The 18,335-nt window shown below is 43.3% G+C and overlaps 1 protein-coding gene and 1 long non-coding RNA gene across 3 annotated transcripts in view; one reads left to right on the forward strand and one right to left on the reverse strand.

Moving 5' to 3' along the window:
* The window catches only part of MAP2K6 (mitogen-activated protein kinase kinase 6), a 77,654-nt gene that overhangs the window by 37,018 nt on the left and 22,301 nt on the right, over positions 1–18,335 (forward strand). For both annotated transcript variants that reach the window (XM_079965641.1, XM_079965642.1), the window contains exons 2-5: positions 779–845; positions 5,866–5,914; positions 12,363–12,476; positions 16,788–16,907. In XM_079965641.1, coding sequence (XP_079821767.1) covers positions 779–845; positions 5,866–5,914; positions 12,363–12,476; positions 16,788–16,907 — 350 coding nt within the window. The remainder of the gene's footprint in view (positions 1–778; positions 846–5,865; positions 5,915–12,362; positions 12,477–16,787; positions 16,908–18,335) is intronic.
* The window catches only part of LOC307210166, a 34,036-nt gene continuing 32,725 nt past the window's right edge, over positions 17,025–18,335 (reverse strand). The window contains exon 3 of the long non-coding RNA XR_013835894.1: positions 17,025–18,177. This is a non-coding gene — a long non-coding RNA (uncharacterized lncRNA). The remainder of the gene's footprint in view (positions 18,178–18,335) is intronic.

The raw sequence follows: 18,335 nt of genomic DNA on the forward strand, positions 1-18,335 counted from the left end.
TTAATGTAGTTTGGGCTAACATGGTAGCCTTTTAACAGGGTTCAGGTTGAAGGGATTTAAAGAAGAGTTTGGCAGGTCAGTGTATAAACCATTGCTTGTTGCGCGACCCATGTGCCTGCTTAATAGAGACTCACTCCTTCAGACCCAGCCACCCAGGTTCTGTGCTAATCAAGTCTCTGTTTTGCCCTTAGGATAAATTCATTCATTCCTGCAATTTTCATTCCATGTTGCTTCATTTTTGACTCGTGTGGATTTCAAAATACCAGGAGCAGAAAGAATCAGGAAAAGCCCAGGGAAGGGGCTCTGAGCTATTTAAAACTGCAAAGTCTTTCACAGCACCTCTTTTGACTGGAAGACATGATCACAAAGGTGTCCACTTTGGTTTCGCAACTTTCGCCCACCCCAAAATCACCTGCACATTTTCATTTCCCCTCTCCATATAATGCAATGCTAGAGAGTTAAAAAAATAAATTAAGGAAAGATGGAGATGTCAGGAAGCCATATTATTCTGCTGTGTTGAATGCAGCATTGAGAATATGCAGATATGTGCCTGAACTGCTGACTGCATCAGTTAGAACCCGAAGTGTATAATCTGAATCCCAACAAAGAAACTTTGTATTTTGAACTCTCTCCTCTTCAGCATTCAGGTGCCTGTGTCAAATTAGACCTGGCACTTAAATCAAGCACTACAAACAAACAAGCCCTGTGCTGCAAGATGTTTCTGAAACCCGAAGAAAAGTTGTTCTTATTTCCCCCCTCTCTGTTCTTTATTTCACAGGCAGGAAGAAAAACCCAGGGCTGAAAATTCCTAAAGAAGCATTTGAACAACCACAGACGAGCTCTACGTATGTCTTGAAATCTCAGCATGATTGCTTTGGGTTGGGTTGGGGGTGTGTGGAAGCAGGGGTTCATAAATGTAAACTTGGCGTACTAGCCAGCTATTATTTCTGGTCATCACCAATCCCCTCCCTCACTTGAGCCTCCAGGAATGCAGACTCGACATGGAAGTGAGGCAGGGTCCTCTCCCATTTGTGCAGAGTACACAGAGCAAGAAACAGCGGGAGTCTTTCTGCCGCTTGGAACGTTCTTCTGTTACTTAACCTGCTTGAAAACTGCAATGGAAGTGCGACCTCCAGGGTATGGATGTGCGTGATCCAGGAGGTTCTGCTTGCTAGAAGGCTAGGCAAGTGGATTTGTGGACGCCTGGCTTGAAGCGATTGTACACAGAATGGGATTCTTCATAGAGCTGGTGTTCAGGGTGGTGCGGGAGTGATGAAACAATGGAACAGTCCACAATTGTGCAAGCTAGCGAAAATAAACTCTGGGTCTGCATTCTAATATTCCAAAGCAAACCTGGAAAAGAAGAGAGAAAGGGAAACCACACTTTAAATTATTTTTCCATTATTGACTATTTAGAAATAATAATAATAATAATAATAATAATAATAATAATAATAATAATATTTTACTTATATCCTGCCCTCCCCAGCCGAAGCCGGGCTCAGAGAGAAAGAAAGTTAATGGCCCAATATTAAGTTGTTTTGCAAACGTGTGCAGTTAGCTTTACCTACCTGCGTAAGTTAACATGATAATATAGTGCAGGGCTTGTTTCAGATGGATTTTGGAAAGAAGATTGGTGATGTGAATGCTCCCTAACAAAGACCACAATGCAGAGAAACAACTCTTGCATGCCTAATGGCCTATTGACATAAAACATTTTCTGTTGGAAAGCTCAAGGGTGTGTTAGAAGCAGTCCAACATAGTACTTCGGGGACTGTGTTTCAATGAGAAGGTGAAAACCATAGGGTTGTATCCTATGCTACATGCAAGCAGAGTTCTGTCCACACCGGCTTGCAAGGCTTGTGGATAGCTTCCTGAAGCCTGGAGAGCGAGAGGGGTCAGTGCGCACCGATGCCTCTCGCTCTACAGGCTTCAGCGAAAGCCTGCATTCGCCCCATAGGACGCACACACATTTCCCCTTCATTTTTGGAGGGGAAAAAGTGCGTCCTATGGGGTGAAAAATACGGTAAATCTTTATGCTGGATCGTAGGGTCAGGATCTCTGGGTTTGGTGAAAGAGATTCTCAGATTTTTTTTAATATACCATACCTCACAAACTCTTTGCTGCAAGATTGAGATTATTGAGTTGTCAAATGACCCATCACAGACCTTGCACTTTGTGTAAACGGAGTAAACTCTGGGAACAGTGGACAGCTGGCTGCTGTGCCAACTGAGAAAATAATCAGGAAGAAAGAGAGAGAGAGAGAGAGAGAGAGAGAGAGAAAGCAGAAGGAAGGAAGGAAGGAAGGAAGGAAGAAAAGAAAGAAAGAAAGAAAGAAAGAAAGAAAGAAAGAAAGAAAGAAAGAAAAGTTTTTCTATATCCACCTGGCCCCTCAGTCATAATTTCTCAGTCTGTCCTTCACCCGGAAAGTGTGCTCACCTTTATCCTAACCAGATTTCCTTGGAAGTCGGTTCCATTGCTTCCAGATAAAATACAAAAACCAGCTTAGTCTTGGCAGCCTCATGATGTGTATCTTGGATCCTTGAAATTTGGTGACTTGCTTGTTACCCGAGGGCCCCCTGACAGTTCTTTAGGTAGCACAACAGACTCTCAACTTTTCTCATTGTACCAAGGTAAGATATGGGTTATGTCAAGGAGGCTTTCCTCTCTAATCTGCCCTGTCTGGCACTGGACAATGCCCTGTTATTTTCTCTTTCATGTACTGTGTTTGCTGCATGCCTCTCTCTCAAAAAGGGGGTCTGTTTTAGCTTATGGTGCCTCTTTGAACACAGTCTTCAAGGCTGAGCATTTGCTGCCCCCCTCCTCTCTTCCCACAATCTCCCCACAACTCGAAACAGTGAAATGAAGCTTGATCTCCACCAGGAACCTGAGACTGCCCTTGCAGTCAATGAAAGGACTTATTAAGACAGAAGATTCTCTTAGGAGGGCTTTTAATTACCTTATGGAGGGCAATTTTCCATCTCCCACCCCTGATCCTCTTTTGATCTTTCAAGGGGCCATGCCTATGCCATCCACAGGTACATACATGGGTCTGCAGCATTAGAAAGTCAAATGCCAGGACATCTCATATGCCCATAAGAGAGGGCTGCCTAGGATAGAGAAAGTGATGAGAGATTTTCAGAGAGATTTCATGCAGAGCCAGAAATGGAGATTCTATAGACTTGCTGGACTAGAATGAGATTTCCAGAGCTCAACTTTTAGGATTGGAAAAGGATTACGGCTGGCACTGTCAACAGATGAAATCATCTTCCTGTCCTTCAGTCGAAGTAGTGGGATTATAGTACCAAAGGTACTTTTTTTTTTTAGGCTCGGGCTTAGCAATATCAAAAAGTGCGGCTGCTCCTATAAACAGCCATCAAATGTCTACTTACTCTGTCCTCCCCTTGTAATATCTAGTTGAACTCGCCTTGTGTGGTGATGCCACAAAGTTCTACATCCCCCACCCATTGCTCCACAGGCTAGAGAACAAGCTGCCACATGTTGACCATAATGTCTAGCTTTACTGTTAAACCACAGAGCCTAGGGCTTGCCGATCAGAAGGTCGGTGGTTCGAATCCCTGCGACGTGGTGAGCTCCTGTTGCTCGGTCCCTGCTCCTGCCAACCTAGCAGTTTGAAAGCACGTCAAAGTGCAAGTAGATAAATAGGTACTGCTCTGTTGGGAAGGTAAACGGCGTTTCCGTGCGTTGCTCTGGTTCGCCAGAAGCGGCTTAGTCATGCTGGCCACATGACCCGGAAGCTGTACGCCAGCTCCCTTGGCCAATAAAGCGAGGTGAGCGCCACAACCCCAGAGTCGGCCACGACTGGACCTAATGGTCAGGGGTCCCTTTACCTTTATAGAAGGAAGTATAGCTTAATTTAGCAGTTTACATCCACAAGCTGCTGTTTGTTATTAGAAGGAAAGACTGCCTTCCTATTATGCGATTAAAGGCTTCGATGAGTAAGTGGTATATAATGAATAAATAAAAGATTTGCAATCTAACAGAGCAAGAGCTTTTGAAGCATACTTTTTAAAAAAGAAAAGAAAACTTTTAATGAAGATTGTCACAATGGCCCATTTATTTTTGGCTGTAGATAGTCTGGGGGAGCGTTATAGGGCACACTTTTTATATATATATAAAAAAGAGGTGCCGTGCAAACTGGCATATATGTTAAACCCATGGGGTACACTGGTTGTGGATTTACTTGGGCAATTTAGCTGAGCGCCTCCTTATGTATTGGCTTAGGAGTCATTTGCAAAACAGGAGCATGACTGACCCTTTATGTTCCATCAGAAAGAAGGGATTTATGGCAAAGCTCAGCATTGCTCACTTTGGTCTTAGCTATTTCTGGTGCAGATTAATACAAGATAAACACAGTCTTTTTTTATAGGCTGCCCATAAATAGAAGAGTATTTCTTATTTATGGAAAAGATGTCGGCTTTTGCTGGGGGTTACCTGACTTCATTAGTTTCTTACTGCACCATGTAATTTTTGCAGCTCTGTTTTTTCTTAGTAGAGAAACCCCAAACCAGTGATTTCTAAGGTGGAGAGGCGCTAAAAATAGATATTGCAGCGGGGTGAGAGAAAAAGAGTGGCAAATTCCAAAATGGGGGCTGGAATTTGGAGATGAAATATTTTGAGTCCGCCACAGGCCCATTTCAGATCAGCTTTAGGATCATTCAGGGTCTGGTTCAACCCAATATGTGTTTGTATTGCTACTGGGGGTGTTCCTTGCCTGCCACCATTTTGAGCTAGAAAGGGGAATGCATGTCAGAAAAACTCTGTAGGCAAGAAGGAGGGGCTTGTCACTTGGGAGGGAGAGACTGAGCTTTCTCTTTGGAAAGCTGTTTTAAAAAGCTGCTCATGGGGGTCTTGTCAGCTTGTGAAAATTGTCCACTTCTCCCTTTGTTGGTAGTAGTTGCAATTTTTTTCCAATTTTTAAAATTGATTTTCCAAAAATTCAAAACAAACAAACAGACAAACAAACAAACAAACAAACAAACATACATCCTGTTTAAATCTTGGTAACATTATTAAGTGACTTCCTCAAATCCCCTTGGTTGAATTTCCTTATATATCATTTTAACAGTTTTCCAAAATTGATTTTTCTCAAAAAATTAACTTAATCACTTAAAATCTTTCATTCTTTCTAATTTAACTTTAAACATCTTAAATCTTATCCTTACATATTTAATTCCTAAGCCTAACTATGATTTGCAAGCTTTTCCAATTAAGTTATCTTAACATATTTAGCTAAATAGTCTTTAAATTTCATCCATTCTTCCTGGTACTCCTCCTCCTTCTGGTCACGGACTCTTCCAGTCATGTCGGCCAGCTCCAAAAAATCTATCATCTTCATCTGCCAATCTTCCACTAATAGTACTTCCTGTGTTTTCCAATTCTTCGCTAACAAAATTCTTGCTGCAGTTGTGGCATACAAAAATAATTTAACATCTTTCTTGGGCAATTCCAAACCTGTTATTCCCAGAAGAGTAGTTGCAATTGTTATCTCAAAGGAGTGACCATATTTCTTACCAGGAAGTTGGATTAAAAATGGGAAAGACCCCTCCTTCCGAGTGACCCTTGGATAATTCTGATGTTGTGTATACATGACATGTATTCACATTTGGTTCCCGGCGCATGGTCTAAAGAAAGCGCACAGCGCACCAGCCTAGCTGAAGCTAAGCAGGCCTTGGATTGCCCCATGCCTGGATGGAAGACTGGGAACCCTGCCTGGGTCACCTTGATTTCCTTGAGGGGTGAAAGGATGGAATAAAAATGAAGTGCTTGTATGTGTTTATATGAGCCCTGAAATACCTCCTTCCTAATCTGTTTTCTGGGCCTTCTTTTTTTTCTATTTCGCAGGCCACCTAGAGATTTGGACTCCAAAGCCTGCATCTCCATTGGCGACAAGGTACGGTGACGATCAAATACAACTTCTAAAGAGTTCTGTGCATCCAGCTGGGAAGGAAGTGAATTTAAAAGGAGTGGGTTATAAGTAACCTGCTAATCCCATTCCTTGGCACAGAAGTCATTGAGCTTCTTGTCCCTCTTTCCTTGATTCACCTGTTCACTTTATTACAAATTTCACCTACCAAAACAAGTTAAAGGTTTTGACTTTTCACCTCTTTTCTGATGTTGTCTTTGTATTTGGACTCTCTTGGAGTAAAGCTGTGTATTTTCTCCCTCATTGCTTGGCGTATCAAGGAGGTAGCTCTGTTTTACTCAGGAGCAATGGTAGGACCTATGTGGGACCCTGCTAGGGAGTGTCTGGCTGGTATATGCAGGCCCTCATTTGATGACACTATGCACCACCACTTAGTGGTTGACACCACGTTCTTGCAGTGGTTTGTGCAACCACACGACTGCACTTGTAAAAGCAGCTTCACTTACGGCATGGGTAGGCAAACTAAGGCCCGGGGGCTGGATCCGGCCCAAACGCCTTCTAAATCCGGTCCACGGACGGTGCTAGAATCAGCGTGTTTTTACATGAGTAGAATGTGTCCTTTTATTTATTTAAAATGCATCTCTGGGTTATTTGTGGGGCATAGGAAGTCGTTCACTCCCCCACCCCCCCCAAATATAGTCTGCCCCCCCCAAGGTCTGAGGGACAGTGGACCGGCCCCCTGCTGAAAAAGTTTGCTGACCCCTTACTTACAGTATTGTTGCCTTGCCTTCAAGACAGACACGAGTCGAACACTGCATTCTACATACAAATGTGTATTGCAGTATCCCGTGGTCCACAGATTCAGTTGACGGCTGACTTAAGCTTTTCATGAGAGCATCTGTTTATGAATAAGAATATTGTGTAAGTCCAACATTTACTGCTTGGCATCCACCTAAGTTTGGAAAATGAGATGCAAATGATAACCAAATTGTGTTAACGTGAAACTGTGTCAGGCAACCATCTGCCTTTGCTCCGGAGAGACTTGACTTGGTGACGCTCGCTATGCTAATAGCTGAGACCCACTGGGGCAAGTGTAAGTGTGTTTTGGAACAGGCAATATTCACTTCCATAGAACTGCGGTTCTGTTAAGTGAAGTCCAAGACTGGATGTGCCGTTGTCATAGGAATCTCTTCTATGATTGCATTAGATGCAGGCTAAATGGTCAAGTCTTGCATATTTTTAATAGTTTAAGATCTAAGACACATGTGAGATGGCTGCAAAATCAAACGGAAGCCAGCTGTTCAACCACCAGTACAGAGAAACCCAAACTGACTCACGAAAAGTCTGTTCCATGTGGGATTTAATGGCTGGTGAACTACAGCTCTGATTCAAACCAGCTTTCATTTTTATTTTATTTTTTAAATATGTTTCAAGTCCTCAGGCTTTGGTGGGTGGGATACCGAAATACATTTTTGTACCATTTAAAATGTATGGGCATCATTTGGTGACATTTTAACTTGGGTGTACTGAAGTTACAAGAGACCAGGCAGAGGGCCTTCTCAGCAGTGGCTCCCTCCCTGTGGAACGCCCTCCCATCAGATGTTCACAGAGATGAAGAACTACACAACTTTTTAGAAGACATCTGAAGGCAGCCCTGTATCAGGATTTTTTTAAATGTTTGATATTTTATTAGGTTTATCTATGTGCTGTAGAGGGACGAGGGTGGTGCTGTGGTCTAAACCACAGAGCCTAGGGCTTGCTGATCAGAAGGTCAGTGGCTCGAATCCACACGACGGGGTGAGCTCCCGTTGTTTGGTCCCAGCTCCTGCCCACCTAGCAGTTCGAAAGCATGTCAAAGTGCAAGTAGATAAATAGGTAGTGCTCGGGTGGGAAGGTAAACGCCGCTTCCGTGCGCTGCTCTGGTTTCACCAGAAGCGGCTTAGTCATGCTGGCCACATGACCCGGAAGCTGTCTGCGGACAAATGCTGGCTCCCTCGGCCTGTAGAACGAGATGAGTGCGCAACCTCAGAGTCGTCCATGACTGGACCTAATGGTCAGGGGTACCTTTACCTTTACCTTTATGTCCCTTAAGCTGCCCAGAGGGACTGGGGAAATCCAGCCAGTTGGGTGGGGTATAAATAATAAAATTATTATCATTATTATTAGAAACCAAAACGAAGAATTCAAAGATCTGACTATGGGAATAGTTAAGAAAGAGACCTGTATACAAATTCCCTTCAAAAAAAAGAGCAGATTGCCTCATTCTCTGGTGACTCCTACTGCTCCGTCAAGGAATAACCCAAATTAATAGGCCAGGTTGCGTTTCCCAAACCCCGCCCCCTCCAGCTTTTTATGTAACATCTCTACAGAGGCACCTGCTTACTGATATTAATAGCAACAGTTGCTCAGCGCCAAATGCTTACTGCTAAGCTCTGGCTAGCTTTAGCAGCTACCTCCAAACACTTGCTCTCGCTGCTGTTAAGCAAGAAAGCTAAAAGGCGTTGTTCTCAAGGCCGTAATTTTCAAGTAGCCCCAGTATTCAACTTTTACGGCAGGGGGACCGCTAGTAAAACGAGCGTCAAGGTGTGCCAGCAGGTCCACTGCACCTATTTAGAGGAATTATGTGAGTTTGTCAGCAGAACATCAGGTGTTCGTGTCGCTGGTCAGTGCTGTTTGGGTATAAAGGCAAAAGGAGGAATTCCATATGTTCTGAAATGTCCCATGTCTGCACGCCACACGGTTGCTGCAGATGTAGCAATGAGAAAAAGCTTAATCCGTTGGGCTGTCACATTTTTGTCCAGTTTGTGTGTCTTCCTATAGGCTTCTAGTTGGCCATTTAAGAGGAAGAAGATGCTGCACTGAATGGACCTTTGATCTGATCCAACAGAATTATATATATACTAGTAGTGCTTTTTTCAGGGGGTACGCATACCCCTAAACATTTTGTGAATCTTTGTACTTTTGTCCATTTACTGTATTTATTTTTGCCAATTTGAACTATAAAATGGTGATTTTCTTGAGTCAAAATGAGAGTACCCCTACACATTTTTTTTAGAAAAAAACACTGTGTGTGTGTGTGTGTATATATATTTTTTTAATTTAGTTTTCAAAAGTTTGCATACTTTACCATCAACAATACCTCTAATTTACCCATTGACTTCCCCTCCCCCTCTCCATAGCATTCTATGTTTATCCTTGAATATTTTAACCGATAACACTCCATATACACCTCCTGAGTTATTAGCCTTATAATGTGTGTTTAATATATTAAATGGTTTGGAAATTAAACAATCAGTCAATCAGTGTTTCTCCCATCTTCTCTAATTTGGAATTCTCCACGTCCCTTTTCAGGTATTGTATTGTTTGAAGGCCAGTTCTTACAAAATCTGTGACATTTTTCTTGGTTAGAAGAAGGAAACTGCAGCAGGATTGATGTAAAGGCTGATACACATGGGCAGTAGCACTGTCTGAGCCTTTTCTGTTCAGTCTCACACCTAAGCTGCAGAGTGCTAATTTATTAGCAACGTTGTAAATTCATTAGCATTTTATAGGTCTGCCTTTCAGAGACCTAGGAGCCGCCCCCCCCCCCCCCCGCCACTTTTGGTGTTTTGAGATGGGAGGGAGTGAGAGAGCCATCTGGAGCACAATGACCCAGTATCGCATCAAAGAGATGTCTGATGTAGAATGCCTTTGTTCCAAGAAAAGCAGGTTCCCTTCTGTCCCTGGAAGGGAGAGATGTTCCAAAAGGTTCGTAGAGGAAGCAGATTTTGATCTACAAGTTGTACATGCATTTGCTGTTGCAAATCTCCCCTTCATCCCAGCTCAATCTTTTAAAGAGAGCTGGAATTTGGTCCACCGCTTTTGTCAGCAGTTAAAGGCACAGAAGAATAAAGCTGTTTCTCCCTCTCAGGGCTCAACATGTGAAAACCTGTAGTAGTTTTATCTACAACTAGAAAACAAGGGAGGAGTGTGTAAAATTCAGGCATAGTCCCAATGGCCAAGCCAGACATCTGAACTGGAAGGAATGGGGACAGGTCGTCATCCTTGCAGATGAGGGGATCAAACGTCCTGTGCCAACTACTTAACTTTTTGTCGTCTAGCCCAGGAAATAAAAATGTGGGTATAGAAAGCAATGTGCACCCAATGTGTCTAGCCTTTGTCTTGTGTTGACATGTGCAAAAGTCACAGCAGGTGTACACATTCCCCCCTACCCCAGTGAACATCATTGCAAGAGAGGGATGGCGTAAATTTGCTTGGAAGGGGGGGGGGAATCACTTCGAACCCTTTGAGTAAACTTTTTTTTAAAGAAAAGTGTTTTATAGTGATGGAATCTAGAAATAGACATTGAACTTGCTGTTTCGTGGTACAAGTGTACACGGCCAAAACCATGGGTAAGCAAACTCAGGCCCAGGGGCCGGATCCGGCCCAATTTGCCTTCTAAATCCGGCCTGTGGACCATCCGGGAATCAGCATGTGTTTACATGGGTGGTAATAATAATAATAATAATAATGATGATGATGTGTCCTTTTATTTAAAATGCATCTCTGGGTTATTTGTGGGGCCTGCCTGGTGTTTTTACATGAGTAGAATGCACGCTTTTATTTAAAATGCATCTCTGGGTTATTTGTGGGGCCTGCCTGGTGTTTTTACATGAGTAGAATGTGTGCTTTTATTTAAAATGCATCTCTGGGTTATTTGTGGGGTGTAGGAATTCGTTCATTCCCCCCCCCCCCATACATATAGTCTGGCCCCCCACAAGGTCTGAGGGACAGTGGACCGGCCCCCTGCTGAAAAAGTTTGCTGACCCCTGGTCAAAGCAATGCTCCGTCTAAAGAAACGATTACCCATGCCTGTAAGAGAGAGGTGCTGCCCTCAACTTCAGAACTCGAATGGCATAATGAAATCCATCCAAGCACTTTTGAAGAAGTAAGGATATGTCGGTGCTCCAGAGCAGCCTTGCATGGGAAAAAAAAAAAAAAAAAAAACAGCTCCTCCCATGGTAGCCATAGGCAGCCAGCAATTGCATGCAGGTGAGTGTGCAGGTTGGCACAGGAGGGTCAGACCTCTTCTCTTCCTCCTCGGCTAGTCTGCAAAGGAACGGAAGCGTATCCTCAGCTCTGTCTCTTCTACTCCCATCTGTTGAGTAGAAGGTCATGCTGTCTTATACTGAAGCCTCATCCAGATTTTTGTGCCTCATTTCTATGCCCAGGTCCGCACTTTGAGGCTCTGTGTCCAGTTAGGGAATTTATTTATTTTTTGTAGTTCTGGAGCTTTGCCTGCGAAAACCTGGGTTTTACCGCTGAATTGGAGCAATAGGGTTTCCTGCAGATTGATGCTTGCTCTGATTCAGCTGTAAAACGTGGGTTTCCCCAGGGAGAGCACTTGGATGAAGGATGGAGGAAACAAAAAGCACCCAAAGAGCTTTAAAGCATTGATCCGTGCCTGGGAAGCGCGGTGCAAAAGGAAGTCTGAATGAGCCCTGAGTCAGACCGCTGGTCCACCTAGCTCAGTATTTTCTGCACTGGCTTGGTATCAGCTCTCCAGGCAAGACTCTCTTCCCAGCCGTGCCCTGAGATGGCGGGGATTGAACCTCTGACCTGCGTGTGGAGAAGGGAACTTCCTCCCTTTGTGGCCAGCACAGAATTCTAGCCTAATAGACTCTTAGTGGGCTAGTAACTATTGTGGGCTTATTTACAAGCCTCTGTATGCACAGATTTGGAAATTCAGAGCTAAGTCGTCCATTGAGTAAAAGGCTTCTGGGAAATGATATATAATGAGATGAAAAAGATGTTGTAATATACATTTTTTTAAAAAAGAGAAGCATTTTACTTGGTATTTTAAGTGGTGATATTAACAGACAGGACAAAAAATTGTTTTTATATGCAACAACAGCAGCAAGAGTACTGTTGGCACAGAAATGGAAACAAGAAGAATTACCGACGAAAGAAGAATGGCAGCCGAAATTAATGGACTATGCAGAATTAGATAAGCTGACAGGAAGGATTCGAAACCTGCAGGACCAGAGATTCTCAGAAGACTGGAATAAATATGTGAACTATTTGAAAAGCAACTGTAATCGACATATTACGCTAGTAGGACTGCAAGAAGTTTTGTAAAGAGGAATATGTGAAATATTGTAAGGAAGGCTATGATGAGAGAGTCAATAGATAAGATAATTAAAAACAGTAGTGAAATTAAGAAATGTAAATTAAGTGAAAAAATTGGAAAATTTTCAGATGTGATTGATGGAAGTCCAAAAAACTGTAAGATGTGACCTATGTTGAATGACTGTTGAAAATGATATATTAAAAAACTAATTTTTATATATGTGTGTGAGCAGCCACCAGTTTGGACGCATTAGAGATGGAGCTGCCCAGTCCGATGAGTGGGGTACAAATGAAAGCATTATTATTATTATTGGATAACTACACTTTTTGGCTCCTGGTGACGTTCTCTTGGCTTTTCTCTCCACAGAACTTTGAAGTCAAAGCTGATGACCTGGAGCCGATATCAGAACTGGGCCGCGGTGCATATGGCGTGGTAGAGATGATGCGGCACATGCCCAGTGGGCAAATTATGGCCGTGAAGGTAGACTCCGTGGTTATTCCTTCTTTGAACGCATTAACTGTCCAAATTAACTCCTTACCTTGCCAGCAGCTATTGACCTTTTTCAACACTTGTGTGTGTATATATGTGTGTGTGCATTTCTCTCTCTCACACAGAAACATACACAAACACACATGCACAAATGCTTTGATAACTGATTTATTGATTTTTAATGGTAAAAGTAATATTTATTGAAGTGCTGACCGGGTGGGAGGACTCGAGCCAAACTCTGGGGATTCAGGTAGAGCAAGCTTGAACTTTCATCATTCATTAAATCTAAAGAAGTCCCAAAGATCAGCCTGTTTTATTGTTCTGGATTCCTTCCAATGAACTGGAGGATTGTGTTCAATTAAGCAGGACGTCATTAATATGGAGTAAAGGGGTGGGACTTGACTTACCTTACGAATCCCGTCAGCGGAAGCCAAGCATAAGGGCTTGTTCAATGGGGCTTTCTTCTTGCCACCTTCCCCATTCTCTGCCCCCCACCCAAAAATTGGCTCTTGCTTGGGACAACCCCCAGAACAGCAGGAGGGGGGGGGGGGAAATTGTTCTAATTGGCAAGCAGAATTGCTTGTGCAGATGGAACATTCAGCATAGCATGACGTTGAATTCCATCCTAAGACATTTGTATTCTAGCTGCCATCTATTAGGTCAAACCACAAAATTGCCTTGCATTCCGCAAGTTATATTTTTATATTTAAAAATTAAACTTTGCATTCTTGCTTTGGATTTGGAGGAGATTTCAGGGTTGAAATACGTGGTCATGTTTCCCACCCAATTATCACCTGTTCGTGCTCCAGATCAGCCTTACAGGCTCTTTGGAAGCGTTTGGCTGGCTCCCAGGGGTGCCAACTTGAATAAAATATGGGATGGGGGAGGCACACCATTTAAATGGCAATGCTCATCAACTTGGGGTGGGGGGAAGCCCCCTCAAATATTTTATTGGGGGGGCAAAGCCCCCACAGCCCCTAGGAGTTGGCTCCTATGCTGGCTCATGTTAGAATTGGGGTGTTTGACGAGGTGAATCATTGGTCTCTTCAAAATAAAAAAATTCCTTCCAGTAGCACCTTAAAGACCAACTAAGTTAGTTCTTGGTATGAGCTTTCGTGTGCATGCACACTTCTTCAGATAGGTATCTGAAGAAGTGTGCATGCACACGAAAGCTCATACCAAGAACTAACTTAGTTGGTCTTTAAGGTGCTACTGGAAGGAATTTTTTTATTTTGTTTTGACTATGGCAGACCAACACGGCTACCTATCTGTAACTGGAACATTGGTCTCTTGACTCTTGTAACTTGATTGTTTTGCCTTTTCCCTAAAATGTATTGAGTCTCTCCAGGACGATTGCTTTCAAAATGTGGGAGCGGTACTTTTCAACGTTGAGGGCTATTTGCATCCGCTCTCAGCTTGTCTTGTGTGAACTGAACTAGGGATGTAAGAGTTGGTGTTGCATATGAATGCATTTTGTTAGTACAGTGGTACCTCAGGTTACAGACGCTTCAGGTTACAGACACTTCAGGTTACAGACTCCGCTAACCCAGAACTAGTACCTTGGGTTAAGAACTTTGCTTCAGGATGAGAACAGAAATCGCACGACAGTGGAGCAGCAGCAGCAGCAGGAGGCCCCAATAGCTAAAGTGGTATCTCAGGTTAAGAACAGTTTCAGGTTAAGAACGGACCTCCGGAATGAATTCAGTTCGTAACCAGAGGTACCACTGTATACTTTTGAGTGTGTTTGGATGATCACATCTTGACTTAAGCTGACGTATGAAGAGACCATGTGCACGGTCGTAACACTTAACTAAGCTGATACATGGCCATCAGAACTGGGCCTTTGACATCTTGTCAATAGGACAGGTTTTCTTAATCTTTGCAATCTGCCTTTAGGCATGAATGCCACTCTAATAGCAATCTATTAATGTATGCGTACTCCTGTTCCCTAACACAGTGGTTTGGTTATGATCTTTATTATCAGCCAATATTGTCTTTGGGCTGGGTCCAAATGGACATAGCACAACCCTGTGCATGTCTATTTAGAAGCAAGTCCCATGGAGACTTTCCCCCCGATTAGTGTCCATTGGATTGCAGCCGAACAGTTGGACTTGGTTGTCTTGTCTTTGTCCCATTTATTTCAATGGAAACTGACAAAGGTGGGCTCCAACCTTTTACGTCCATATTAGAGCCCAAAGAACTGGTCGAAGATGTAAATTGCCTTATTCTCGGTTAGGATGTTGTAAAACAGTAGAGCCCGATGTATTTACATGTTAGATAGTCCTCACTGGAGCAAAACATAACCTGTAAGTATATGAGCTTTGTGGATGGCTACTATTTCAAGTACTTGCAAGCATGTATTTCATAGAGGGCCATGTTTAATTATGTATTACTAAAATGTTTTGTTTATAATGATTTTTCGAATTGGGTTTCAGTTTTAATGAGAGACTTTAATTTTGAAATCTTCAAATCGGAAAGAGGTGGGAGGAATCATTTTATTCAAAACCGTTTCACATTCCCAGTGGATTAAAACGCTTGGGGGAAAGTTTTACTTCTGCTTATATTGGCATGTCCCACTGAAGCTGTTGATCCTACAAACTGGAAATGATTGTTGACGTTCTCATTTCCTATCTGAAAGCTGTTAATATATATATATATATATATATATATATATATATATATATATATATATAATGGGCCTTTGGGGACAAGGGCAGGTACTGGCACCAGTGTCAAATATGGTTACAAAAGTCCTTTGAAGAGGGTAGTAACCATGGTTAGCTCACTATTAATCCAAGGAATGAGCAGCTATAAACTACATTTCCCCCATCTGGTCCAGAGTGCCAAGCTGTTTTAGACCCCAGCACATGGTACTACTGCCTGCCAGGTATTTTGACACATGGACCACTGCAAAAAATAACTTCATCTTGGTTAGTGTAGTTCAGTCCGTTAAACCATTTTTTAGGATCCCAGTTGTACAGTAAAACCATAGTTTAGCTTGTTGAGCTAAGTTCTGCTGTTGTGGAGGGCATGAGTAAGGAGACACCAGCAAGGCCTGTTGTCTTGCAAGCAAAGAGGCTGGAGACACATGGAAGTTACCTTTAACCATGGTTCACTTATCACAGATGCAACAGATTACCATGGTTAATGCAAACAATGCCATGGAAATCCACTACAGTTTGCAACCAGTCTTCCATTATGGTTAAAATATTCAAAATACTGGTTAAGTTTTATGTACGTGTAGGGTCAAGTTGATCTGATCTGAAACTTTACAGGAGCTTTGGTGTAAACCCTTTCAGGTAACCAGGGGCCTCCTGTGTACATTAATATTGGTGGACATGTTTAGGCATGTAGGGGTGTGTGTGTGTCTATACCTATATCTGTATATGTATGTGTGTTACACCCACCCACCCACCCACCCACCCGTTCTTGACATGAAGCTGAAGGAGAGAGTCCTTGCTGGGTGCATCAGAGGTGCTGCACACAGAGCCACCAGATTGGGGCAGGTGAGGGATGTATTGCTAAACCAGAGCCTCTTTCAGTAGCTTCCCTCCACCAAATGTTCTGCCATCATAGGTTTGTTAATGATGGAAAAACAGAGAAGAGAGAGAGAGAGAGGAGATAAAGCACTTCTGTAGTAACAATAATCCTTTGCCCTTCTATAGCACCTCACATCCGAGGATCTCACAGTGCTTCCCAGACATAAATTACGCCTGTGAGGTAGGTAAGCATTATTATCCCCATTTCACAGAGGCACAAAAGAGGCTTAAAGGAAAAAAAAAAAAAGCAACGTGCAAGCATGGCCTCTAATTTTGGGTGCCTGTTATGAGACACTTGCAACCTAAGCCTATGTATGTCTGCTCAGAAGTAAGTCTCCCTAGTTTCAATGGGAATTACTCCCAGGTAAGTGTGCAAAGGGCCGCATTGCCACTAAAGCATTACTTTGCCATTAGGAACCAGAGTTCCTCGGGAGTCAGGGTTTCCCAAGACAACATCTCTGCTGGCTTTGAGCTTCTGTGGCTGCTCCCGCGATCCATTTTTAGGTTGTGAGATTTACCTAGGTTACCTTGCTTTTAACTGTTAGGCCACAACCATTTGCCTTTTCTCTTTTGCTTAAAGTATGGGGCGTTGTGGAGGTGAAGCTGCCTTAGGAAAACGGAGGCGGTGCTGTTGACGTTTGCTTGGCGAAATGACCCAAGCAAAGTCACTTTTTCTTTGTACCTGGTCAGTGAGTTCTTGGAAGAAATTCACACGGCTCAGGGGAAGAGGAGATCCAAAGCTGAAAACGAGTCTTTCTTTCAGCGAATCCGAGCGACAGTGAACAGCCAGGAGCAGAAGAGACTGCTGATGGACCTGGATATCTCCATGAGGACAGTAGACTGCCACTTCACTGTAACTTTCTACGGTGCGCTGTTTCGTGAGGTACGGCTTCGTAGGTCTCCTCTTGTGTCCTTCATTTGGGCTGCAGCCTTCACAGTAAAGGACATAGGAAATAGCTGCCTTTTTTAAAAAACAACAACACCAGATCATAGTATGTGCTGCTTATTCTGACTTACAGTGGCTGTCCAGGGTCTCAGTCGGGCTCCATCCCCTGCTTCCTGATTCAAGGGATTGAACCTTACACCTTCTGCATGCCAAGCACCTTCTATACCACTTGTGCATATCTCCACTGAACACAGATCGTTCTGTTAGTATATGTGCAAGATCTTAGTTGAGCAATACTAGGTGGTAATGTTAGTTAGTTCACAAGTTAGCTATACCATAGGAAAGCAGAGCAAGGTATCTGCAGAGGGCTAACAGAAATACCTACCTTCTCAACCACTCCAGAGAAGAAGAAGAGTTTGGATTTGATATCCCGCTTTATCACTACCCGAAGGAGTCTCAAAGCGGCTAACATTCTCCTTTCCCTTCCTCCGCCACAACAAACACTCTGTGAGGTGAGTGGGGCTGAGAGACTTCAAAGAAGTGTGACTAGCCCAAGGTCACCCAGCAGCTGCATGTGGAGGAGTGGAGACACGAACCCGGTTCACCAGATTACGAGTCTACCGCTCTTAACCACTACACCACACTGGCTCCTGTACTGAATAGTATAGGAAGTGCATGCTGGGAACCAGTATGGTGTAGTGGTTAGAGTGTTGGACTAGGACAGTGGTGGCCAAACGTGGCCCTCCAGCTGTTTTTGGACTACAGTTCCCATCATCCCTGACCACTGGTCCTGTTAGCTAGGGATGATGGGAGTTGTAGTCCAAAAACAGCTGGAAGGCCAAGTTTGGCCACCACTGAACTAGGACCTGGGAGACCAGGGTTCAAATCACCACTCAGCCATGAAACTCACCGGGTGACCTTGAGCCAGTCACAATCTCTTAACCAAACCTACCTCACAGGATTGTTGTGAACATAAAATGGAGAGGGAAAGATATGTCACCTTGGAGAAAAGTTGGAATATGAGTGTAATAATAGTAATAATTTTTGGTTCTCTCTTAAAACTTCCATTTGGTGCACACAGTCAGTTAAATGGTTAAAGAGCGGTTGATTAAAAAAGGTTGGCTCCCCTGCCCTTTTCCTTCTGTGTTAACTTTATTGATGAAATAGGGATTCCAACCTGTCTTGACAGCTTGTATCTTCCTTTTCTCCTTTCTCCAGTGCCAGGTCCCTCCTTCCTCTCCCAACACCTTGTGTTTCCCAGTACTTCCTAAAAAAGCAAAACAAAATTCCACACAACAGGAAAGCGACGTTTAGTGCCAGAATTCCGGATTTATTTTTTTTTAAATGGTGTTTTGCTTGGCATGAAAACGATCACTGCAGAAATTGAAATCCTGCTTCTGTTTCCTCATTGCACCAATTGGAATT

This window comes from Podarcis cretensis (assembly GCF_951804945.1).
Source record: "Podarcis cretensis genome assembly, chromosome: 2".
NCBI lineage: Eukaryota > Metazoa > Chordata > Lepidosauria > Squamata > Lacertidae > Podarcis > Podarcis cretensis.